Here is a 26,795-nt window from a genome sequence, read left to right as displayed (position 1 = left end):
AGCATAAGAAAGGATTGCAAATATTTTCCTGCGTCCAGTAGTAACAGTCACACTAACGCCAGGTTACAATTCTGCAATCAATCAGTCACTCAGGTTTAATGCACTGAAGAAACCATAAAAGCAAAAGAATATCAGTGGTGCAGACCGTAAACTTTACATCTTGTGTCATGAGAGAGAAACACTACCAAGAAGTCTGACAGACAAATAATTTTTGTTGCTACTGAAAGCAAAGAGCATAAGTTCTAAGACATCCCAGCTAAAGATACACAAATACTCCAAGAAACAACAGAATGTGAAGGAAAATAAAAATTTAATCCATGGAGTAGTATTGGTGGCATGACTTCACAGATTGGTTTTCCACCTATACTCGCATTAATAACCTTTCATGTTTGGTAATGGGAGCTGACGTTGAGAACAAATTCCAGTCTGTCAAAGGAATGACATTTTATTGTTAAACAAAGTTGTTGTGTGAGCATGGAGTCATCATCGGCATCCATGTCGATATTAATATTCCTGCAGATAAAATGCAAATCCCAGTTTAACTGTATATGTACACCACCTCAATTGACTCTAGCACATTCCAGGCACATGCATTCCTTTAGGGGGCATATTGCCAGATCCAGTTTACATATCCAAGTCACAGCTGCCTTCTCGCTCAAACATACCTAAAATGACAATGATCTTATCCCTGGAACTTTGAGAATACTCACACGTTGTGTCGATCTGGATCAATTTATTCATGACTTCAATTGGGCTAACACTTAATGGCAACTAGCTGAGGTATGTGGTCTGGGAAGCTTTGGCATCTTCACTGATGTATTATTGCCGTGAATTGCCAAAATTAGCAATGCACTGACAACTGAAGATTTTAACATATAGAAATTATCACTGGTTGATTGCACACAACTCCCACTTGCCCTCACCGTCAATAAGTTTCAACTCTGTTGCATGGAATGGTATGAGGGCAGGTCGCTATAAAAAAAAAATTGAGATAATTAGACAAGTATAAGGATGCTAAAATCTGTCATGAAATAAATCACAATCATTCTACTACCAGTCCTTACCTGAGATGATGTGATAACTGTAATTCCCATATCATTTGCTAGTCTATAGAGGTGTTCTTCGACATCAACACTAGTGGCGCTGTAACAAGGAAAAGGAACTAAGGAACCTGAAGTTTCAATAGAAACCAATAAAAATAGATTTAAATTTCAGCAAGGTGACTGATTCATACTTCGTACATTCATCCAGGACACCAAATTTAGGGTGGTGAAAAAATAAGCGGGCCTGGAAAGAATAGACAAGGTATGTGTAAGATACAAAATTAGTATACAGGCAAGTAACTGAACAATGGTTGCAAACATAATAAGAATGTTCAACATGATGAGATCAATAAATTCACCATTCCCAGCCTCTGTTGTTCTCCTAAAGAGAGAACATCTTCCCAGTTAGCAGTAGCATCCCAGCCTTCCCGTTCAAGAAGATAAACTAATCTAACACCCTCTAGAATAGTTTTTAGGCGGGCATCCAGAAGACGAGTTGCATCAGAGTTGTCACCTACATATTCATGAACATAACAAAAGAAAGACATCATTCTTAAAGATGATGTTAAGAGATCGGATTATTCAAGAAAGCAGCGGTTCAAAAGGCATGGTATAAAGAAAGCCCTATAACTTATTCCAGGAAAACTCGAACAACCACTAAGTCTACTCAAGCATCTGAAATATTAACCATGATGTCAATACTGTTCTAAAAATAAAAAAAGGAACCATTCCCAAGGATTAGTTAGATTATCTTCTACAAGCCCCTTCTGTAGCCTTACTGGTACAATTAGCCAAAAGACGACGTGATGATCAAATAGCTTGATTCCATGCCACCTTGCAGATGATAAGGGTAGAAAAAGAAACAGAAACTAAGAATAGTTTTGTTTCAGACAGTGCATCTTTATTTATAGTAGAGAGAAAGGTTTACCAAAGAAGGGTCTGAAATTGGAGTATGACTCGTAAAAACAACATGAACTCTCTTCTGAAAAAGCAAGAGAATTTATTCCAACGAGATAATACAGGAAGAGTTTTACTTGCAGAAAGTTTCACAACTGAGGTTCAATGTAATTTGTTGAGGTGAAACATAGTTTTGTTGGACTGTCTCAACTGTGCCGATGACATGTCAAGTCAGAGAATTACCGTCCACATGATACCTCATTCATGTGTTATTGGATCTTGTCTTGTTTTCTACATCAGAAAGAGAACCCCAAAAATTGGGACATTATGAGTTTTTGTAGTCATACTCTTCTACAGTTTGGTAAGATAATGCAGTACTCGAATAGTTGACATCAAGGTTTGCTGTACCGCCCAAGTCGGTATGGTATAGGCAATACGTACCGGTCCGACTTGCCACCGACATGCGGCTCGCTCGAGTCCCCATCGACATGCCCCGGCATACCGTGTGTGATTACAGTGGTACAGACTGATATGTACCATACCAATAAATCACTGAAATGGGTCCGGTACATGAAATGACGAACCCTGGTTGGCATTAAATGGAGAATAACGAGATATCTCCTAAACTAAAACAGTCAAATGAGTCTTTTCCACTATTCACATTGAGAAAATGAGCCAGACGTTCTCAGTCAAATAGAAGCAAGTTAGTGCTATTGCAAGATGAATGAAAGAAGCAAAACTCAAAGGTCCACACAAGGATTCACCCTTTCGGCACAACATAAAACCGTGTCATGCCTATAGGCATGCTTTATATTGGTCAACATAGTTTAAAACTAGTCACATGTCGGCACCTGTGGAATAGGTTGAAATGGTGCATGTTTACTTTCTCACTCATATGTTCGAACCATGTCAATCAGCAAATGAATCTTTTCTGTAATACATCATTGAAGTCACGCATGCAAAAAGCTAATTTCTTTGTCCCTATACTTTCTTTTTAGCCAGATCAAGTCTGCAACTTTTTCTTAATACTATACTGAGGTTGCTAGTTCAATTAAATATATATAATGTAGGTTGGGGCGAAATCAGCGAGTTACCAGTTTTCACCATAGTAATCATCCTCAGTTCAGCCTCTTCACGTGAAAGAGGATATATGACTTGATCCCTCAAAGTCCCTAGACTTGTATATGGTCTCTGTGGTACATAAAATACAGCATCGCTGGGTTTCACAAGTCTTCCAGATGCAATTGGCCATAAGCCTTGAAGAACTCTAAAAATGGAACTCTTTCCACTTCCATTTGGACCTTCAAAAGTTCAGAAAAAAAAGTTATTGATTAAAAAAAACAAATTCATGAAATACTTTACACTTACCAGTAACAAGCAAACTTTTCCCAGGTACAATATCACAAGTCAACTGCCTAGCCAGTAGCTTTTGTGATGGAGTAATAATATCCACCTTGCAGAATGAAATAATGTTTTGAGCAGGCACACCATTTGTATCGGAGCACACAGAAGGATCAGCTAAAGAAGCCTCTGCATGTTTGCACAATTTAGCACAGAATGGTTGGATTAGATATATTCAACTTTTTTTAAAAAAAAACACACAATCATGGAACAAAAGGCAAAATTTAATGACACCAACTCCCCAAGAAAGAACAAAAAAAAAAAAAAAAAAAAAAACAGAGAAAGAGCTGCTTGTAAATGTTGTATCTTCTTAATTATTAAAAGTGGGCATATAATTTTCCTGACAGAGGTAAATTAAACAAACAGAGGAAAATAAATTATGCAATACTCAATAAAATTGACCAAAACATAACAATAAAAAGCTCAACAGCAGAATAATTTGCCTGTGTACCCCACATTTATACCACAATAGTCCAACACATGGTTCAAGTTCCGATACCAGACCCATGTCGGTTCCCATTGTCTGGTATGTGCCAGCGTACTGATACATGATATGTCGGCATGTGCCTCAAAAAATCTCTTGAGCATACACATTTTAGGAGACATGCACTGCGGTCTGTCCCACCAACCCAACAGACCATCAAATCGGTACATACCACTTGATATGTACAGGTCCAGACAAAACATAGAGTCGTGGTCCAACATGCATGCATGCATATTCAGCTAGTTTAAATTAATTTGCTTAATATAAAATTTAGGCATACATAATATCCGAAATTGCAATGGCATATGTTACATGATAAACATCCAATAAATCATAGTGATCACATATTGTCATGAACTCTGATTTGCTAGTTGAACTTTTAGTGATATCAGGATGTGAATCAGATGTGCCCAGCTTTTTTGAATAGCACCTATATTTATGCTTAGAAGTGCAGATATCTTCTGACCATGACAGGAAAAAAAAAAGGGTTAAATCTGACACCGGCATGCCACGTGCCAGAGATGTAAATATGAATAGGAGAACTTCAACATGAAGTTGCTAAAGAGAATATATATAGCTGTAATAACTGTACACTACCTACCATTTTGTGCAGCATCAAGCAGTTCTTCTAGTTCAAAAATCCTATTTATACCACCAGAGAGTTCAAGAAACTTCTTATGCAACTCAAGAATATCCCCGAATGCTAAGAAGCTTTGTGACACAACAGATGCCAAGAACCGTAGTGCATGTGCAAGTTCACCTGAGAAAGAATTTATAGTAGTTAAAAATAGACAAGTATAGTTACTATATTAACCAAAATAACCATATCATTGTTTTCAACCTTGAGTAGAAGTCAATGCACGGTCGCCTTTATGCTCCAAAGCATACAGAAGACTGAGTACCCATGTCACATTGTGCGGGAGTTGTTTCGTGATGAATTCATCGAGTATACCATAGAGCCATTTATTTCTCAGGTGGACTTCACAGTGCTCAAGCAATTGCCTAAATCTTGAATCAACCATCTGTTCAATAATGACAATTTAAAGATGAAGAACAACATCAACTTAGTCCCCAGCATAAGTTTGGCATCATAAAATATTAGGTCAAACTGTATTTGATGTAGAGAAAAGTCCATGTGAAAACATAGTCCATTATCAAGCCATCTAGATTTTAAGATAATGAATATTCCCTTAAAAGTCACATAGAAAGATTAAAAAACCTTGAGTGAATGATTCTGCAAATGCATTAAAACAAAAACAGTTGTAATCAGCATAGGATTAAATTTGCCAAAACATTGCATGTCGGCTGGGCAAGATTTGACACGAGCATACAGTTGTGTAGTACCAGAAAGGTACTAACATTGCCTGCCGCGAAACAATAGTTCATATACTGAAATACAAAAGAAACAGCATGCCCCATGAAATGGAGTCTTCTCATTGTGATTTGAGCCATAGATAAAGAAATGGGTGAACAAGAAGGTTTACCATTAGATTGATAAACCTAAAATTTGAGGTTCAAGAACTGTATCAGGTAGAATTCCATAAACTCTAAATTTAAGTTTTTAATTGAGTCTTAAAGGTTTTTTGTAAATAGGTTGTCAAAACAAAATTATGGATGGAGATTGACATACATATAAACAGAGCAATGTACCAGTAGTTTCAGTCATTTGGTAAAACAAAAAAAAGTTATCAAATGGTCATTCTAGTCTGCAGGCAGATTAAAGCAAATATGGGAGAGAGCAATGTTCTAGAAAAGTGATTTCCATATGCAGGCAATCAAGGTAACAAGAGCACATATGTGGTATGCGAACCTAGATTTGAGTGCATATGCAGTTCATATAAATATAATTACTAACTTAATCATGTACAAATAGAAAATGTATTTAAAAACACAGATATATTCAATGACCAGTTTACAAACTTATGAAATTATATTAGCAATAAGTTAGAACAAACATATTCAACTGTGCTTCACTACATTTTACCATCAACCACATTAACAGAACAATAAACCACAAATGTGATCAAATTTTCATACGTAGATCACATAAGACTGGCATACATGTCCACAACCATATCTGTAGCTGCATAACTTGCATATATGGTTACAACACAATCAAACCACATAGGCCTTAATGCAATTTGGTCATATGAACCATACGGAGAAGCAGTGGCATAAAGGGCATCATAAACCATCTTTTAAAAACTAAAATTGATATAACTAAATCAACAAGGTGAAATGAAAACACAAGACTGGCATCTTGACATGAACCTGATACAAGAAATGCAATGAACTTACAGTTTTTTCCCGAGAACCACCACCAAAGAAAGCAATAGATTCAGCATGTGTGCGGAGTCTCGAGTGCATATACCTAGTGAACAATATCATAAATGCTTAATAAGGAACAATAAACATAAATACAAACAAAAGGGAAACAAGTCTAACAGCAGAACTGCAAGGATCATGGAACAAGAGAATGAAAAAACAAATACCTAAAGGTCCCCTCAAGCTGTTGCTCCCTGCTTGCTAGATCACCAAATTCAGGAGCGACACTTCTCAGAAAGCCCAAACCAAGTAACATATAGGCATACAAAATACCGACTCCTCTACGTCCACTTAGGAGTTTCATCCTCCATGTAAACCTGTATTTGTTCAGAGAAACAAGTAGTAGTTAGAATCAAATTTTTTTTAATGGTTTCCTAGAGCAAAAAAAAAGTTTGAGTTTGACCAATTATCAAACAACCAAATGACTCACCAAAGAATGTCTACAGAGGGCTTTACCATTCCAGTAACCAATCCTGAGAGATCAGAAGTCAACTTCTCAACATCATGCGTTATTCTCTGATCTGCATCAACATGCTTTCCTGACATGTTGAACACCTGGAATAAACACAACCAGATGAAATTTCACAGCATAAGCATTGACACAAGAGGCGAATGTCATATGTAAGTTGTGATCTATTGTTCAAGATTATCAACTATCAACACAGAGAAGGTGTAAACAAAAGTTCCATTTATTCTCAGTGGAATCAAAGAGTCAGCATGGAAACTTCTCATCAGCGAACACAGAAGTGGTTCCTCTATCTCAAGTACTTGAACACTTTAAATTTAACCCATGCATGACTTTCATAGGGGAAGAAAAGAGGTCAGCTCAAGAAATGGTCGTAAATAAGGTATGGGCTATTCAAGGAAGCTACCCATTAACTAACACAGGCACATAACTCAATGTAAATTATGAAAAAGAAGACAGACATTCTTCATGTCTGTACTACTAACTATTTTTCTTGATCCATGCAATAAGTCTGCTTAGAAATTTTAACGACAAGTGTGGCATGCTGAAAAGAATATGAGCCCACAACCTTAGGAAAAACGCTGACAGGAAAAAATCTTATCAAAGAAACAGTTTTGAACAATTTGGCCAGTCATTTCAAACTGATTCGATTAAATGAGAAATTTAATGATGTGGGCATGCAAGGTGTAAATATGCTCCATAACAACTCTCCCACCCTCCAAAATCCACCTTATGCCCAAATTGGTGTGGCATCCTCACCTTCATCATCACTCACTATCATGAACATGCATGTCGAGACAATATCAACAAACAAAAAGATGAACCTTTCATCATAACAACCACATTATAGTCAAACAAAATTTAACAGCAAATCATTGTTGTATTTTTAGGTTTGACTAATTTCACCTCAGTGCTCTAAATTCTAGCAGCCTGTGAGTTGAGCCTTTAACATAAGAGTTTCATCTACCGTAAAATCCTTCCATTTTCAATTTGCCATGACATGATCAACACTTAATGCATGATTAAAAAATTACTTCAGCAAAAAAACCTGCTTTAATTTAAAAAATATAAAAATTAAAAATCATATATATTAATGTGAAGAGTTAAGTTCAAAGAGATAGAATTACCTTGTAAAAAGCATTTCTTTTCAAATAATTTTTCAGTAAATGTCGAGTCAATCGAATTCGCCATCCAAGGGCAAGCCTGGCTGTGAGATGCCTGAAACAGCAAAAGCAAAATTAAGGTCTCAAAAAAGTTAATTGTAGTACAACTAGATTTTAGTTGTTACATGTGCAATAGAAAAAAGCCACAACTACTCCTCTAAGGCATATAACTTTAGGTTAATACTGTACAGGACAAATATTGGAAAACTTGGACAAGTTTGCTAGTCTGAAGGAAGATCACTAAGGAAAATGGCAACAATTTTTAATCTTGATAATCGTGAATTTTCAATTTAAAAAACATATGCACTGATTTTATAAAAAAACACTAAACAAGTAAAAACCCACACGATTAACTTGGTGCTGTATGCTCAGTTAGTGTTAACTAGACTTGGCTATTGTCATATATTAGATTTTCAAGACCCTCCCAGAGAAGGCCACAAGGGCAAGGTACTCGATATACCCATCCTCTTCAGCACCATCACCCATCAAGTCTTGATGGTCCACTCACAATAAAGGGTGGCACATTCAATGAGCTAGGGTTTCAAAGACAGGATTGCATGTGTCGTGTGTATGCATGGACGTAGACAAGAGAAAGAGGAGATGGAGAGAGTCAGACAACTAAACATTATAACAATCTGAAGACTTTGTCAAAGGTTTTTCTGGCTATATGTTAAGTTAGATAGCCCATGTTCCATAATAATCAAAGCAGAGTATGCTCACCCTTGATTCAGCAACATGTATAAGGTCTATGCTAAGTATAATAAGTGACTTTTAAACTTCAAATTATAGCTGATCAAAGATTAAGATTTTTGTTTAAGAACACCCAGTATGAATTCTGTTCCTTTGTTCCTCTTGTTGGTTGATTAATTTGGTCATATCTTGCAGCTCAAATATCACTGAGACATAGCGCACGACAAGAGGACCTTAATAAACTAAAGACCGCAGTTCTAGGAAGTTTGATGAATCATAAATGCCCAACTTAAAAAGAAGTGTGACAACTTATTGTAGTAATCATGGTTTGCAGTACCGGTCCGTACCACCCGGTACGGGCGGTACGTACCGGTCCGACAGACTTTCGGTACGTGGACCATATGTTACCGTTCCGACACTGTAGCAATGTAGCACTGCTACAGTACTCGGCACGCCTGAATATACCGCTCGGTACACCTAGGTGTACCGAGCGGTATACCGTACCGTACCGGTACCGAGCCCAGATCGAAACTCCGGTATGGTACGGTATTGCGAACCTTGGTAGTAATATTATTTAATTTTTATCGTTATTTTTAGTCGCTATTTTAGGTTGTTTGTAGCGAGGTTCGTTGTACCGTACCGTACCGGCGTTTCGACCCGAGCTTGGTACGGTACGGTACTAGTGTACCGGGCGGTACATCAGGGCATACCGAGTGATACGCCCTGGTGTACCGAATATTTTTTTTATTTTTATACTGTAGCACTGTAGTGGTATCGGGTGATCCGCGTACCGATAACCTGTCGGACCGGTACGTACCGCCCGATATGGGCGGTATGCTTTGGTACGGTAGGCCTTGGTTTGTAGAATCTTATTAACTCTATTTGGTGTCTGTGAATCCTAATATGATTGTCGGAAAGTCTAGGCATGCTGTTTGCTATCATGGGTAATATTTGATGTCTCTTTTAGTAGGATTTTATTGGGTGATGAGATTCACATTCACCACCCAAGCCCAAAAGATATGATTTAGACATCTTCCAAATTGCTTAATAACAAACTACCCTGGTTTAATTACCTTCCCCTTGACCTCTCATTCTCTCGTTAAGCACCAATCCTAATACAGACTTCTTAATGTGCACTATTAGCAATCCTAATACAGACTTCTCACATTAGTAGCAAAAGGTTCTTTGAAACCATTATTAGCTAAACAAATCATGTAAATTTTGGGGCTATCTTCAACTGTCATATCAATGAGTTTCTAAGTTAAATTAGACAAGAAAAGCAATGAGACATTGACATAAAGGGTTTAGAGCAAAACAGGTCTGTTCTGGCTTCTTCAGTAAGAATATTTATACTACATAACTGGTAGTCACAACAAACTAAAAAAATTAATACCTCAATGTTGGTGCAACAAAAGAGTTTGCAGCACTTTGAAGAATGCTTATACCAGTCAATCTAATAAAAGCTGCTTTGTCCTGTTCTAAGACAAACTTCACACTGGTTCCTGTAAAAGTCAAATACACATGAAGAAAACAGATTTCCTTCTGGATCCATAACATAAGACTCGTACTCACATACCATTCAAAGAAGCAATGCGATCAGAGATCCATGTTCTAGACACAACAAGTAAAGCAACTGCAAACAACTTTGCACCCTGTCTATCAAAAAGGGAGGGAATCTGCAACATTTTCACGCAATAAAATAATTTCATTATCAGGTTTTCACTTGAGGTCTTTTACCAATCATATAATGACAATTATTTTTCCCAAATTTACTATGAGCAAAGCTGCCGTGAGAGCAAATATAGGAAAGGGAGGCACTAGACACACACAGATGCATACCAGTACTTTAAACATTGAAGCAACTCTATGAGGCAATGTCCTTGGAGCCTTCTGGAGTTGTGGAACAATAGGAACTGAAACATCCTTGTCAATGTCAGGTGATGATGCAATGACCCGGGCTAAATATGAATGCACCTCTGACTTCGATGATGTTTTTCCCTGCAGAAATAGAACATCAGAAGATTTCCTTATGTTGCGTGTACAAAACAAATGAAGGTATTTGGCTTAATCTTAAACCTTTCCACTGGTAAAAAAAGCTTTTTGAACAGCTAATGTGTCATCCCGGCGCTTTATTTCCGATGAATTTACTGAACCAGGACTTGCCTCAGAAGGGAGAGACAAACCATCCCTGCAAATTCAATATATTCCGAATACCCGTTATCTGTTGTTTGTGCAGAACCAAAAGGGTCAAACAAATCATTAACTCTAACCTCTTGTACTGGACTGTCCACCCTCCTTCACCATCCAAAGACAAAACTATGTCATGAAATGCAACTAAAGCAGGTCGGTGTGAAATTGTGATACATGATGTGCCCATTGCTCGAACCTTCTCACAGAAGCGTTCCTCCATGTTGGTTGTGACTGCACTTGTACACTCATCAAGAATGGCAAACTTAGGCTTATGATAAAATAACCTGGCCATTCCGAGTCTCTGTTGTTCACCAAGAGAAAGCTCATCTCCCCAGTTAATTTCCTTTTCCAGGGGGTAACGATCCAGCAAATACTCAAGATCAACCTGCCAAATGAAAGTTTGTACTTTGGACTCACTATTTTACCTTCAACAACTCAGATCCAATAGTATGTAAATCAATAAGAAGCCACAGTAATATACACTTTAACAATTATAAATGAAAGGCAAATTGTGAGGGAAAAGATAGGCAAATTAAGAAGAGTGAGAAAATATTACATTTTTTAATAACTCAATCATGCCCTCATGAGTGAGTGGTTCAGTCTCCTGATCTGCTGTAAGAGGATAGATCAATTGGTCACGAAGTGTCCCAACTGCAGTATATGGTCGTTGTGGGACATAGAAGATCTCCTTGTTGAGATCCGAACCAATCCCAGGTTTTACAATGTAGCCAGAAACCAGCGGCCAAAGACCTCCAAGAACCCTGAAGAGAGAACTTTTCCCACTTCCATTGGGACCTAATCAAGAAAAAGAAAACGGAAAGGATTACGACTATCAGAAAGCTTTAGATGTTTGAAGCATAGAAGATCTGCTTTGTAAAATCCAGCTCATAGTTTTTTTTATTATATTCAACAAAAGTTAGATTTCGTTTGTACTAAAACCAACAACATAATCAAGAATTATTCAAAAATGTGTCTGGAGTTCAAGTAATGTTATTTTACCCTAGATAGGTAATCCATGCAACAAAAGGGACTGGTTGAAGTTTCTTACAACTGAAAACCAAAAAGAGAAGAAACACAAACCATCTATTTAAAAGGACCATTAATTCCAGCCAAAGCAGAATCATGAACAAAAATCTAAGCATGCAGCTTTGCCCAAAAAGTATATAGAACAATATGTAAGATCATAAATAACAATTTGTTTGGGTGTACAGAACTGTTTCCTTTCATATTGTGGAAGTAGGAACATTAAACTATTTTCCGTAGTTTCTGTTTCTTTTTTTTCTAAAATATTTTTTGATATCACTCAAATGTCATTTCTAGACCAATAAAAGGTTAAAAATGCTGGCTATGGCATGGAGAGAAAAACAGATAAAGAGTGGAACACAGTTTGCATTAATTAATAATTCAGTTTGCATCTCAGATAATGGAAGAGATCTAAGGATAATGGAAGCATGAATATTAAACAGAATTAATTAATAATTCAGTTGGAATCTCAGAAGGCAATTTATCACATTGTGTATCCTAGACTGGGGCAGAAAGGGGGAAAGGTACCAGTCCCAAAAACTAAAAGCATCAGTCACTCAATTTCAGTGATAAGGTGAACCTCTAATCTCCACAAGTCATCGAGCATTACCATAGTGTAGAATACTAAAAGCAAAGTATCTTGTAGAAGAAATTTTCTACAAGATAAACAAAGTGTAGAATAATTTTCAAAAGAACCAAATAAAATCACCATTACCATACATTCATCCCTACATTTCTAAATTTGTATTATTGTTAATTAAAAACACTAACAAGAATGATATTAAACAACCCCCTCTGTCCTTGGTCATATGGGATTTTTACCAATGAAAGGTTTTCAATATTTGGACAATATCCAGAAGCTATTGTACTTGGGTACTTTGTTACTTAGAATGATGAATTCTTGCTTAGGCCTTTCTGAGGGGCAATATGAGTTGAAATGAGATCCTTGTTGGCTTCATAAGCAAAACCTTTAAAATATGAAATTCTAATTAATCTCAAACAACATTTCACTGCAAGAGACCGCTAACATTTATGCTATGAAGTATGAACAATGCTTTTTAAGATAAAAATATGGCCTCCAAAGCACAGATGCCACATAAATGCACTTTACAACAAGAGACTTATTTATAGAGAGTATACATAGTTAAATGGCCAAGTAAATTATAGATACATACATTTATTTATGTACATATATCCAAATTCTGAAAACTAAATGTAACAATTAAAGAAAACAAGAACTTGTAACAATTATTGTGTGGCATTCTAACTTCTAAACAATATAAATATTTTGCAACGAAACACATTGTCAATGAGAGATTGAACTTAGACCTTAATCTGAAAGGTTGTGGTGAAAACTTTATATCATTGAGCAGACTGAGATTAAACATTAACAAGAAATTAAGGAAAAGATACTTACCGGTGATCAAAAGATTTGAACCGGATTCTACCTTGAGGCTCAAATCATCCACCAACACATTTCCTGTTGGTGTAACTACCTAGAAACATTCAACATTAGTAAATAGGACAAGAAAAATTAAGAAAAAATGGACAATGTTCCAGTTAGGAACAACCTTAACACCTGCAAACTCAATATAATTTGCTTCACTGATATAATTTCTACTGGAACTTCTCTGAACCGATGATTTGTCATAAACAGCGGATAGCTCCTTTGCAACAATCATTAGTTCATGAATGCGGTCAGCATAACCACTGCACAAAGAAATTCATATGGAATACTTATCTCAAGAAATTTAAATACAGCAACACAATAAAATGTGCCGAATTTCATGTTAATTACTCATAAACTCAGTAGATTATTCATAAAGGTAAGTAAACAAAACCACAATGCACACCAGGACTCCTGGTGGGAGATCATCCCATCTGTTATTCTCAAGACAAAGTGCGTAATGCATAGAAAGTATAATTTGAAGAGAACAAACAGTAACAAGCATAAAAGATCATTACAAACTCCAGATATGAAACTAAACAACAATCTTATGAGCAAAACAACTCGCAAGCCTACAATACATGAACCTAGAGAAGTATACAAATTCAAAAAGTCTTCCTAAGGATGGCATGCTTAAGAATTTTAAGGCATTAATGGAAAAAAAAATTGAGCTCTTAATACAACTTAAACGTGTTTCATTGCACAAAATAGTTCATGGGAATCTTCGTTTCCAATGTAAAGAAAATAAAAATGAATAGTTTTTCATTTCCCTTTTCCATATCCAAACAACTTGCATTTGTCATCCATCATAAAGGATTTCTAGTGGAAAACACTTTCCCTCAATTTCTTTGCAACCAAATGAAACCTAAGCTCCCTCAGTTGGAAGATGAAACAAAACTTTGCAGGATGACTGGTTTTGACCCTCCAGGGCTTTGGTCAAGGAATCAAATTTCAGTTGTACATGATCTGTACAGAGTACAGACTAGTATTTAACTGTCCAACCAAGGACTGGTAGTGGACCATATTGGTTGGTTCCGGTCAGTATTTTAATTTTTTGATTATTTTCCCAGTGGCATGGAGCACCACGGGTCAGTATATGCATGATATACCGTGGCAGTCTGACTAGTTACTAAAATTGGTATAATATAGAGATTCACATCCTTAGCTTGTGTAGTATAATACAATATTAATAGGTCTTCTTTACCACACTAAGACAAAATGACAATCATTGATTCACTTTGTGTGAAAAGTTCAAAAGCTTTCTACTTCTTCAACTACTAACATCTGTTCTTTGCTATTGGCCCTTGTCACTGAACTCAAGTATGAATTACAGCTCTCCTGTTTTTCTTGGGCTTGTCATTCATGCCAGCACTATTTTTTTATGCCTCTCTACCGGTTGATATACTGAAGAAGTACTAACAAACAATGATAATTCAATTTTAATGCTCAAGAAAGGTAAGTACTAGGTCATGTGCTGCTACATAAAGTAGATATAAGGATGATCACACAAAGCATAGCAAGGAAAATTATGAATTGTCGCTTTGCTCAGAATAATGGTGTATAAAAGTCATGAATAACTATTGAAATTCAATTGCTCATAAACATATGCAAAGGTAAACAATAAAAAATATCAAAATTAGAGAACAGCAGGAAAAAATATCAAAAATTAATTCAATTGCTTTAGAAAATGCTGCAAAATTTGCTCACAATTACAACAAAGAAAACCTGGAAACAACCAAAGATTATTTCAATCCCATCCATAAACATTCAACTGCCTATACACCAAACTAAGATGTCTAGAAGTAACTCATCAAGGCTAAACTATGAAGAATTATTAAAAAATGAAGCATCAAATGTTAGTTATGTACGGCTAGCAGTAAAAAACATCGAAAGCAAAATTTTAGTCCCAATAAGACCAAAAAAAGTGAATAACAAGATATTTGAGAACTGGAAATTATACAATGATCATAGAGGTTGTCACCAAAAGGACATTGCGGCTGCTGGTGCTATTTACTCTGCAAATTCTTTGTATATTTAAGTGCACATTTATCTTGGCTTTCAACTTCCTTGGACCATAATATTTCAACTAATAACTTCTATAATATTGAATATATATTTTTTGCACTTGCTGATTACTTTTTAAATTCAGAAAAATCTTCTTTAAGAGTTCAACAAGCTTCCCTTATTTCATCAAAAAATTCATATGAGATATTGTACCTGAGGTTTTCCCATAACATTTCCATCAGAATTCCTCCCAATATATTATCTTAAATAAACAACAACTTTTGCATCTTTGATTTTTCTTATTGCAACAATTACAGTCACAGTATGCTGAATTCTTGGCAAAATTCCATTAACTTTTTCATTCACCTGCTGACCTATACATGATTCACATAATGGACCTTGGAAAAAATTTAGAAAAAGAACTTAGCCTTCAAATATAGAGAAGTAGTACCATGGTTCGTCTTATCAGTCCGTACTAGTGTACCGACCAGTTATCGGTACGGTATGTACCAAGCTATACCAGGTCACATCAAACATACCGACACATGGTACATGGGAGGCGTACCAATGTATCGCCCATACCGATCTTCTGTTGGACGGACACGTACTGCCTATACCGAGTGACATGCCACAGTACGATGAACTTTGAATAGTACTATAAAAATTAAGAGAATAGAATCAGCCTAACTAAAATTAGTCAAAGCTAATGACTCTTCAACAACACCACCACCACCAACAACAAAACCGTAATGTCCCAACTACTCATGGTCAAAATTATTGTTCTTCAAGATGTTGCAAGCTGCAACGTTCAAAATAACTACAGCATTTCATAGGAGGTGGAAGGTAGGAAACTTATATAGAAATGGGAAAGATATATGTAAATATATGGCCTACTAATCACTTTGACAAGTTCACTAAAATCATGCACGTAGAGTACAGACAAAATATCCATTCCTTATAGCCAAATTGACATTTTTATAAGTTCAAAAGATATATTAGATATTATATTTGCACACAAATGGCATGACCTTGTGCAGTATTAATAGAATTTATTAGGCAATAACCTGAGACGATTCAGCCGCCTAGAACTGATAGAGAGAGTCCCAAGTGATTGAAAAAGTGATATTATCACACTTGTATGATAACGAAGATTACTCAACATTTCTGCTCTTCCTAGTGTTGAAGCATCAGGTCTAAGACTACCAGCAAAAAATGGCTCAATAATCAGAACCACTGCAACAGTAGCACCAAGGTACTTCAAGAGAAAGTCTTGAATCATTCCAAACCACCAGTGATCATGATGTACATTATTCATGTGTTTTATAAGAGTCTTAAACTTCTCCCTGATGTGAGATGCTTCTCTATTCTCTCCCCCATAGAAAGCTACACTTTCGGCATTAGTCCTTAATCGTGAGTGAAGTTGCCGATAATCCCCTTCCAGTTGTTGCTCCTTGGACATAAGTTTTCCAAAAGCAGGAGAGAAGTTCCTAATAGCAGCACCCACCCCTATGACATATGCCTGAAATCCAACAAATAACTTGCATTAAAAGTTATCAATATATACCAATAATAAATGATACAAGCTAAAAAGGACATAAAGTCGGGAAATGACTTGAAATAAGAACTAATTCATAAAATAATTGCAGCAAAGAAAGAGATGCTACCAGTATCCAGAGCACATATTTTGGACTTGCATAGGAACAGAGGCGCCAGGTATAAATTATGCCATCAGCAACTGCAGCAAGATCTTCTTGTATAAGGTCACTCAATTCAGAACAAAATTTGGGTATATCACTGGCAATCTGCTGCTCCGGGTTATTGATCCGATCATCAACGTGCGAGATTTTGTAGTACACCATATTCTGCATTTCACAACATAACTTGATATAAAAATAAGTGCATCTTAAAAACAAAATAAGCATATGTTTATATGCCGATGCTAAAAGCACAAAAAAAGATGCAAAAAATGAACTTAATTATCTTGCCTCAAATTATAGTCATATTCAACCAAAAAAATAAATAAAGCAAATGATCGTGAGTATATGTTGTGTGCTAAATAAAAGTCTTCACTGACTTAAAATAAAAATTATCCATAAACCTTTGAATGAGATAGAAAACCCTGAAATGGGCTTTATTGTTTCTGTTGAATATTTGTATACATATTTATATTGACTATCCAGATTTTTTTATATGAACAGATACAGGTTGAGTTCCAACAGAATTCAAAAATCATAAATCTGATCAGAAGTGCTAAATTTACCTATATTAAACCAAAGGAAAGTTATGATTTGATTATTTTTGTTATGTACAATAATTAATTTTTTCTCATGCTTCTTTTAATTCAGATTGGCTTTCAATTTTCTAACATAAGAAACATGATTAATAGACTTAAATTAGTTTCTAAATTATTTATGGAAAAATTGCATATATATCCCTCCCAAGTCAATAATTTTCATATGTATCCTTCTACATTAAGTTTAGCAATATATATCCCTCCAAAACTTAAAAACTTGCACATCCACCATTGTAATTAATCTCCATTGGCTCCTGTAAGTTATGTTAGTTGAAACTCTAATTTACATTATTACCCTTACAAGCTTATTATGATGTTTAAAACGTTAGGGGTAGTTAGTTAATTTGATTATATACTTCTTCAACTCCAACAAACTATTGTTAACAATAGTCAGAAGTAGTTAACCTGGCTTTTCCTAATCAATGTCATCGGCAGTGGCATATGTAAATTTGTTTACGGTTTTTATTATCTTTAGTTCTTTACTGCCACCAGCCTGATGGGTCCTCCTCTCCTCCTTCACCTCCTCCTCCACACTTCCGATATGGTGGTCGTATCATGTGTTGGCATGACAGTGCATTTCAAACCAGTTCTAGTCCAGAAAGGGACTGGTACTACCAGTATTCAAAATTTAGAACCATGCCTAAAACTAAAAGTACCCTAACTATTAGATGCATGACTAAAATAACATAGAGAGTAACTCAATTTACTGTCACAAGATCCCTGGAAAAAGTTCACATATCTAGTTAGTTTGTTTATAGGGCTGATGCTGCAATATAATTCAGTTTGTATAAAGAATTAGTAAATATGCTTCAAAAGCCTCACTTAGAAAACAGCTGTTCTGACCTCGAAATAATCTGCATGTATGAGGTCCGTCAATTTTTTTCTGAATCTCAAACCTAAGGACCCCGTCAAGTACTTCGATGTTGAATATAAGGTGGACTGGAGAAAACATAATGTAAGATTCTCGACAATTAGGCGCAAAAAATTGGGTACACGCCGAAGAAAAGCAGCTCGAAACAAGAATCCTTGAACTTTTGCCAATCTGTGACTCAAGGCAGTTCTTAAAACCTGCAAAAAAAATGAAGTTTGACGCTAAGCAACTTAGTGAATACAACCTACATATCCAAGAAAATGATACCAGCAATCTGTTAACATCTTGCATGTACACAAACCTGTAAACAGGGGGAATCAATTGAAGTATTGAACATCATAAGTGCAGTCTCAATAAGAAATTACCAAAAAGAGAACAGTGTCTATTTCTCCAATGCATGAGAAAGCAATTAGAGGATGATTACATAAAGATTCAAAATGCCAATGGTTGGGCTAAAAAAGACTTTTCTAGCTTCTTGTATAAACTAAAAGGGTTTTCTATTTAGTTGAACGTTAAATCTAATTGTGCAAGTTTATTGTATTCCATTGTCACATCCCACTGTCTCTCAACAAACAATATGCATATTAGAGTGAGCCTAATTTAAGTTTGAAAAAGAAAAGTTATAATTTCAATATCACATGTAAAAACAAGTGCTTTAATTCTACATGGTATCAGCAAAAAAGTTTCAGCATCTAATTCTTCAAGACATATAGCAGGTGGTTAGAAGAAGGTCAACAAAAGTATCAAATTGCCAGTGGTTGGGATGAGTAACTATTGCTGCATGTCAAAACTAAAATGTTTACCCTCTATTTGAATGATAAATATAATTAAATAGCTTTAGTACACTTCAATACAATTAGTCACGATTTCTTAGCAGTAAAATGCATTTCAATAGAAAATAGATCATTAGTATTATATGTTTCAATAAAACTATATAGGATTACAGACACAATTCTCCAAAAACATACCTTAGCTTTAGCATAATTTCGAATAGCATGATGCCATTTCCAACAGTAATGACATGCATGGAATGAGATCCTATTGTTTGTCACGTGACAAGTGAAATTGGGATATAGCATAAGTGGTGTCCTATAATCAGCCAAGTAGAAAATCTTTCACCTATTGCCTACTCCACAAATGAATTCCCTCCAATCCCATAATTCCTGACTTTAAAACACAAATCAAGCTTAGAGTCCTAAAATTTCAATTACAAAACTAACATATTTTGTAGAAAAAGAAGCCTTGAGATATAAATGATTGAATGAAGAACATATAACTATTAAAGTGTGAATATTTGGAAAAGGACATTCTTTTGGCCCGATAGTTCCACCCGAGATCACCCAAATCAGGAAACATGTCAAACTGAGTCACTACTGATACCTAACACTTGGTTCTTGGTAAAATTGGAACCTCTGAATAGGGCCCAACAAGCCCATTTGAATTAAATGCCCTTATTTCTTAATTATTTTGGGCTGAGCCATTCATTAAACTTTAACATGGATTGGTCCTATTTGAAAAAAAATATAAATACCGATTCAGGTCAAGGTGTTCAGTCATGAGATAATCCCTCGAAGAACCTTGCAACTTGCCACCACTCTCAAACCCGAGCCCTCTTGCTTGCACCTCTTTCAGACCCTTTCACAAACAAACTCTCATCAAACATTTTGCAGTCAGATCTAGAGAGGAAAGCCAAGCATAGGAAAGAAATGCTAGAGGAGATGAGAAGGATCACAAGTATATTGGGTTTATTTTTAAGTTTTTCTCATTTGGACCTTCCAGTGTCCATCTGGCATCCCTAGTGCTGCAAGAATTTAAGTCCTTGACTGAGATTCCTTGGTGTGAATAAGGCTGCTCTAGTGCCTTGAACAAAATGGTGCTTCAGCCTTCAGGCATCAGCTTCCCAAGAACTATGCATTCAAAGTGGTTCAGCATGGCGATTCACAATGGCAACTTTGCAAAGTAGGTGTAGGCATCTTGTGTATGTTTTAGGAAAATGTTAAATTTTCACTCCTTGCATTTTTCATTAACAGCTGTCATAAGAGGTCCTCCTTTTTACTTCACCGAGATTAAATCTATTAACATTGCACCCTTTTTCTAGATAAAGAAAGATAAAAAAAAGTGTTAAAAATTGAACGATCAACAGGAAAGAAGTGATGGCTATCTGCAGTTATTAGCTTCTAGAATAAGACCATGTTGTTAAAGATTGATTCATGCTAATAAAAGAGCAAATAACAGAATGCAATAAGAAAGAACATCAAGAGAAAGGATCCTATATAGATGCTACCACACCACTGGTGACATGCATCAACTGTCACATTTTTCATCCTGCCAATGTTTGATGTGCTTAATTCATGTCACGCTGTGTAGTCATAAATTAACAATCCAAAGAAATTGACAAATATCCAACTCTCTCTCTCTCTCTCTTCTCTCTCTCTCACACACACACATATATAACGCAAAAATATGTATCTGAGTGATGACGGTGAAAATCCACACGATAGCGGACCAATGGTGCAAGAAAAACATAACAAACAATCTGCAACAAATACATAGCAAAAGAAACTCACAGCTGTAGTCACTAAGGCCATAAGATTCCATATGCCATTTGCGCCCATCCGGGAGAGCAAGATTGCAGCTAAAACGTGTAGGGATCTCAATCCCTTTCTTCCTGGCCTTGCCACCCGAACTGGATGATCACTAACACCATTTCGGCTCAAGCTTTCTCCATTCTCTCTTGATATGGTGTGATTTGAAGATTCTTCTGATTTGGGGATTTTTCTACGGCGATGCGACTGTATGTATGCAACAGTTCCACCAGCCACTAAGACAGCTGACACTGCTGCCAATGTCCTCCTGCTTAATACCACAGCCGAATATTGGTGAAGATAGTCATATTTCATACACAATTCTTTACAAAAGATGATTCAAGGTGAAATCACATTACCTTTGTACTCAGTGATAATGAAGTATATACTGTTGAAAAATAGGCCATAGTAGTAAAATTCAAATATTATCATGAGAGTAGAATTGTATGACTGTAAACAATTAGGGTCCATTTGGTGCAAGCATAAATCTCAAGTGAATAAGTGAAGTAATTCAATAGTAAAGTGCACAATAAGTTACTTATATCATTCTTATATAGGTAAAGAATTAGTCGAAAGTAAATATAAACTGATCGGTTCTATTAAGAATAACAAATAGGAAGATTTATAAATTTCTTGCCCCCAACCAGACAAATTAGTGGTATGAATGTAGAGGATAGATAACTGCTATTTTGTTCAAATCAACCGTTTCAATGGTTAGGTTACAACTGTAAAATGGCTAAGTAAATCCCTTTAACTAGTTGGGAAATATCCCATAAAGCTCTTTTGGCAAGTTATGACACGATAGGATCCATCACTTCTTCTTGAACCAAACAAATCCGTAGATAAGCATCATTATACAAGTGAAGATGGAACACATTGCATGTCAAAAAGCACAAACAGCCGTTTGCATCTTCCAAGTTTCACTATATTACTAGCCATGGTTTCAAATACTGGTGAGTACTGGCTGATATTTACTGGTCCAACAAAGGATAAATACAGGACCATATGGGCTGGTACCAGTCAGTATTATTTTTTTATTGCTATTTCTGACAGGTACCAACCTGCACGACAGCAGGCAGTACAAGTTGGTATACCACTTGGTACACGGTTTGGTAATTAAAAAAACCAGTACCCGATCAATATTTAAAAGCTTATTACTAGCACTAAAAGTAAGGCGTTTTGAAAGATAATAGGTAGTTTTTTATCAAATATGATACCGGTCGCTGCTCTTGTGTTGCTATAGACTTTCTTAAACCTAGATAACACAATGAATTGTAATTTACCAGGGACAAATCATAACAGAGTTCTGTAGCCTAATCAGTGTGATAAAAGTAAGGCGTTTTGAAAGATAATAGGTAGTTTTTTATCAAATATGATACCGGTCGCTGCTCTTATGTTGCTATAGACTTTCTTAAACCTAGATAACACAATGAATTGTAATTGACCAGGGACAAATCATAACAGAGTTCTGTTGCCTAATCAGTGTGATAACAGCAAATAGGAATTCCTCAAGTTACAACCACTTCTGTTAAAATGACAAATAACAATTTATTTCAAGTCAGTTTTGGTCAAATACCTGCCCCTATGCGGTTGCTGCTACACTTTGTAGTCTTAATCAAATCACAGTAGTAAAAGAAAAACTGGAACAGAGCAATATCCAAAAAAGAGGGTCAATTACATTTTACCCAACTATTGTTTGTCCTAATTTTAACTCACCCGTCCATGGTTTAGAGCAGTCACTTGATCACCTGTGTTTTCTCTGTCACATTTAGCACTTGTCACTTACCTCATGTTAATAATCCATGTTTTCTAACATCATAGACATAAAACTCGAATCATGATACTGTGGTGTTGATGTGACGCACAGATGGCATATACGCAGGCCAACTAGACTCCATATCCATTGTGCTAAGATGGATATGAGAAAAGTGCAAAGAGATAATGATATCTTCTCATACCTAAATTCCGAGAACAAATAATAAAATGATTATAATTAATCTCTCACAGACAAGGTCAAAAGTGGGAAGCAAACAAGGTTTCACAGAGCAAATCTGAAAGACATGAATCAGACTATCTGCAGTTGTCAATCAAAAGATCAAATTTCTCTTCAACATCTATAATGTATTTCCATTTAAACCAAGGTCACGGTCTTGATGATACTAACATAAAGAATTTAAAGTTGCAACAACCACCAAAGGTTAAACAATTAACCAGGCCTACAAATATCACATTATTTAGGAAAGTAGCATTGCAGCAGTATTATGTTCATCAATGCTTTCTTTTCATCTTCGCTCAGTTATCTTTCTTTGAGTTATGGAGCATTTTAATAAGAGCTGTATGTTACATGTGAACCAGAATGCTCTGACTTCAGCAATATTATATTTGATCAAGACATGTGAACAAGAACATCAACAAAAAGAATATGACAGAAAAGCAAAATATCTTAACGTACCTCCTAGATGCCAAAAGGCTACGCCCATGCTCAGTTAATGGCAATAACTGCAGAGAAGGCATTTTCTGAAGATCTCCGAAACAAATCTATGCTAAACGAATGGAGAAACTTCTTCTAACTTGCGAAGGAATAATGCAACAATATACAGAAATCACTGGGCTTTTGACCGAAGGTTTGACACTGTTACACCAAGAAAGAAAAAAATTATAAATATCTTTTCAAGCTAATAGATTTGAGTGCTTAATAGAACAAAAGGATTTTGAGTAAAAACACAATGTCATAACAAAAAAAAATATTTTTTCTTGAGAGAGACATAAAAAGAAAGCCCACCTGAATAAAACAACCATCGCCAAATACTTGAGGAAACAAACCCCCAGATCAGAATCACTTGTAGAGGAAAAGTAACACCAACCATTTAGCCAAAAATTAATTACTTAAGTGACAACAACACATAAAGCTTCGGATGAAGTTTCTGCCTTATGGTCTTATGTTTTATATTTAGGATAGAAATGAGTCAAGCACATACTTTTGATCATTGCTAACTAAACAAAGGGGAAGCGGAATGCAAGAGATTCCACCATTCTGATACCCATTTAAAGTTAGATGTAGAGAACACAACCACAACATTTCAAGAGGTTACTTCCTTAATTCAAACCCATAGACTATGACTTCAATGATGTAATGAAGCAATTTTACAGCTGTGTTCACACCCTTTGTCAAAAAAGCTCTACATTTATGAATTATTAATCTAGTTAATTACAAAACTGGTTTTCACTTTGACTATCAGTTAAAGGCCACCTTTCTCAAATGAAAATAGCATAGATAGTAAAACACGAATATTGATAGTAAATTTTCATGCTCATTTTGTTTATTTTATTGGAGGTTCCAGCTTAAAGAAAAAGAAACTTTCTATATGAATCATCATATACTGTACATTTTTAATAAGAAATACCAACCTGAGGTACCAGTACCTGTGTTGTCCTAGTATGCTGATCATCAATAAAAAGAAAGTTTCGGCTACTCGTAGCATGCTCCCTTGCATCTTTTCCTATTATGTTCATGATTCTGTTGGCAATTGTCTTAATTAGGTTACCCACATAATTTGTTACGTCATGTTACAAGAGACCTGTCCGATGCATGATATGTAACAAGAGTCAAGACAACAATCAAAACTTAAGCAAATAAGGAGAAAGAATAAATTATCAATCCAGCAGTTTTAAAGAAAGAACAAAATTATCAAAATGGTAAACCTTCCAACGCCGTGAAAAAACTTCCAGGATAAGAAAAAATTTGCCATTCAAGGTTAAAATAATTACCACCCAGTAAGCATGCCACAAGTGAAACAATAATATTCTTATATGTTCTGGTGATGCATCAATAGGAGGCACATACAGATACTACATCCCGGGACCACAAGCTTTGAGATTGACATCACAATTCATCTTATTGCCCATCCAGACTAGCACAAAATGCAGTATAAACTTGAAGCACTAGAAGCTTAACCATTATATAGTAGGTACTTGCTTAAAATTTGAGACAGGCTACCTTGTATCAAGAACATATTTTTAACGTTAATTTTAGTTAGGATCTATAGTATATTGGTATAAATGCATAAAGTTCCTTATTTTCATAAATCGAGTCATACTTCAACTGAAGCAGAAGCCCTAGTTTCTGACGGATTAGATCACTTCCCGTATGCATAGAGCCAAAAAAGAGGCTCCAATATCTGATACTAACACAAACTCTAACTTAGAGGCGGTGCAGGAGATCTATCATAAAACCAAAGGCGATTCGATCTAATTGCCGACCTAAAGGGAATCACACGCCCGACTAGCTCCCCGGGCAATGCACCTGCCACCCAAAGCCCATCTAATCCCGACCGTTCACAAGAACGATCTTACGAATCGAGGAAATAATCGATGTCGAAAGTCCCACAACCAAACTTCCAATCGTAAGGTCCAAAATCCCCTACTCCGAGAGTAGAATCCATTACACAATCTAATCTTAGAGATATTACATGAGGAAAACAAGAAATCGGACTTGTGGCACACGATCTGAAGAGACCGGTGCTTTTTGCTCTTACCCGATACGACTGGCAGAGATCATAAGAGCCGACAGCGCAAAACCCTCGAAGAAAGAGACACAGAAATCCTCTTTCGGGGCGAGCGAGAGAGAGCGCGAGAGAGACGGGACTGAATCAAGCGATAATGAGGTGCCGTTCGGGGGACGGGTGGGCGTCTATTAATTCTTATAATTTCTCGGCTGCGGTGTGGTGCTCCGCGTACCTGACGTCACGCTGGCATGGCTCGTAATTGGTGGCCTGGAGAAACGCTGTTTGTACCCACCCCACGCACCCGACGTTTCACCACACTATTATCAGGGCCCACCCTTGCCCCAATGTCCCCCGCCGGATGTAGTTGTACAGGGGTAAATTTGGAATTTACACGTCATGCGACCGCGAACACGTGCGGGGTGCATTGCATGGGAAGCTGATGAAAGGCTCTTGAAAACCGTCCATCAAACTCTCACCTTTCATCTGTACCGTCTGTACTTTTTGTGTATATCCCCATTTGTGGTGTCCTCGCTGGAAACGTGGCGAGGAGGGAACTGAGCGTGGACCATTAGCTCAACGTCTTTCTTGGTGTACTATACCGGTTGTGTTACTTTTATGGAGTCATATTTTTTCTTACTCGGAAACTACCTGCCTTACCATTAGAGAATTGGCTTGGGACCCGCCAAGCGCTAGCCGTTTATCCGATTACGACGCAGGTCGGTCTGCGGGGTAGTGGTCGTTCGGGCAGAGTTATTATTTTGGCCTTTCTCATATTTCCACGTGGCACTCGTGAACGAGATACATGTTTGAAGAAAAGTGGAAAGCGGCGTCGCATGGCATATCTCAGGTTGTGCTTCGCCTTTCTTATATATATATATATATATATATATATACCATTAATGAGAATATATAAATAATTTATTTTAAGAAAGTTGTTTATTTAAAGAAAGTGGTACGGTTTGTATTTATATCAATTAATAATTGGTGATATTTATTTTGATGCGGACATCAAACAGGAACTTAGTGATACAGCTGCATTTGAATATGGATACTAATCCGATATTATTATATGATTGTAGGATAATGAAATAAATAATTTAAAAATAATTTTTTTTTTCATTAGTGTATTCTTCAATGTGTTTTTTGGGTGCTTTAGAAAATTTCAATTTTTCTTTGAATCATAGGCAACGAGATAATTAGGTATAGGTCTTTAAACGATACATTTCATAATGTAATATATAACATGATTTCTCACTACTTAATATCATATAATCTATTGTCATGTTTTTTTGTCTTCTACTCTCTCCTTCCATGCTTTTCTCATCTTAATTAATTTATTCTTTTATCATATCGATTTTGGATAGAAGTAATATCTCGAGAATATGACAAAAATAACAAAATCCTCTTT

General features: G+C 36.1%; 1 protein-coding gene across 3 annotated transcripts; it reads right to left on the bottom strand.

Annotated features, from left to right (window-relative positions):
• Positions 1–427: 427 nt before the first annotated feature.
• LOC135584340 (ABC transporter D family member 1-like) lies at positions 428–25,552 on the bottom strand. 3 transcript variants are annotated; one of them, XM_065142063.1, is made up of 27 exons: positions 25,418–25,552; positions 24,291–24,460; positions 23,335–23,514; positions 20,865–21,150; positions 18,270–18,494; positions 16,798–16,995; positions 16,198–16,652; positions 13,254–13,392; positions 13,100–13,178; positions 11,216–11,454; positions 10,740–11,044; positions 10,546–10,657; positions 10,309–10,467; positions 10,046–10,145; positions 9,863–9,971; positions 7,744–7,834; positions 6,581–6,705; positions 6,318–6,467; positions 6,124–6,196; positions 4,667–4,847; positions 4,427–4,585; positions 3,309–3,470; positions 3,035–3,241; positions 1,403–1,557; positions 1,235–1,287; positions 1,065–1,143; positions 428–972 (listed from the first exon to the last, which is right to left on the bottom strand). In XM_065142063.1, exons 3-27 carry the CDS (start codon positions 23,394–23,396, stop codon positions 886–888), a joined length of 3,990 nt encoding a protein of 1,329 aa, XP_064998135.1. In that variant the 5' UTR covers positions 23,397–23,514; positions 24,291–24,460; positions 25,418–25,552; the 3' UTR covers positions 428–885. The 3 variants fall into 3 exon arrangements, with proteins under 3 accessions (XP_064998135.1, XP_064998134.1, XP_064998137.1); XM_065142062.1 differs by having other exon boundaries at positions 24,306–24,460; XM_065142065.1 differs by lacking the exons at positions 20,865–21,150; positions 23,335–23,514; positions 24,291–24,460; positions 25,418–25,552 and adding an exon at positions 19,266–19,406.
• Between the last annotated feature and the right edge of the window lie 1,243 nt (positions 25,553–26,795).

Source organism: Musa acuminata, chromosome BXJ3-3, assembly GCF_036884655.1.
Source record: "Musa acuminata AAA Group cultivar baxijiao chromosome BXJ3-3, Cavendish_Baxijiao_AAA, whole genome shotgun sequence".
NCBI classification, from domain to species: domain Eukaryota; kingdom Viridiplantae; phylum Streptophyta; class Magnoliopsida; order Zingiberales; family Musaceae; genus Musa; species Musa acuminata.
The sequence above is the reverse complement of the archived record's forward strand: the minus strand, read 5'-3'. Positions and strand labels throughout refer to the sequence as shown.

Excerpts from the sequence above, each read along its gene's own strand:
- LOC135584340 (XM_065142063.1), bottom strand. The coding sequence starts at position 23,396 with ATGCCTTCTCTGCAGTTATTGCCATTAACTGAGCATGGGCGTAGCCTT. Across the intron at positions 10,468-10,545 it reads CTTTTTTTACCAGTGGAAAG|GGAAAAACATCATCGAAGTC; the intron begins GTTTAAGATTAA and ends CTATTTCTGCAG. Across the intron at positions 1,288-1,402 it reads AACAACAGAGGCTGGGAATG|GCCCGCTTATTTTTTCACCA; the intron begins GTGAATTTATTG and ends TATTCTTTCCAG.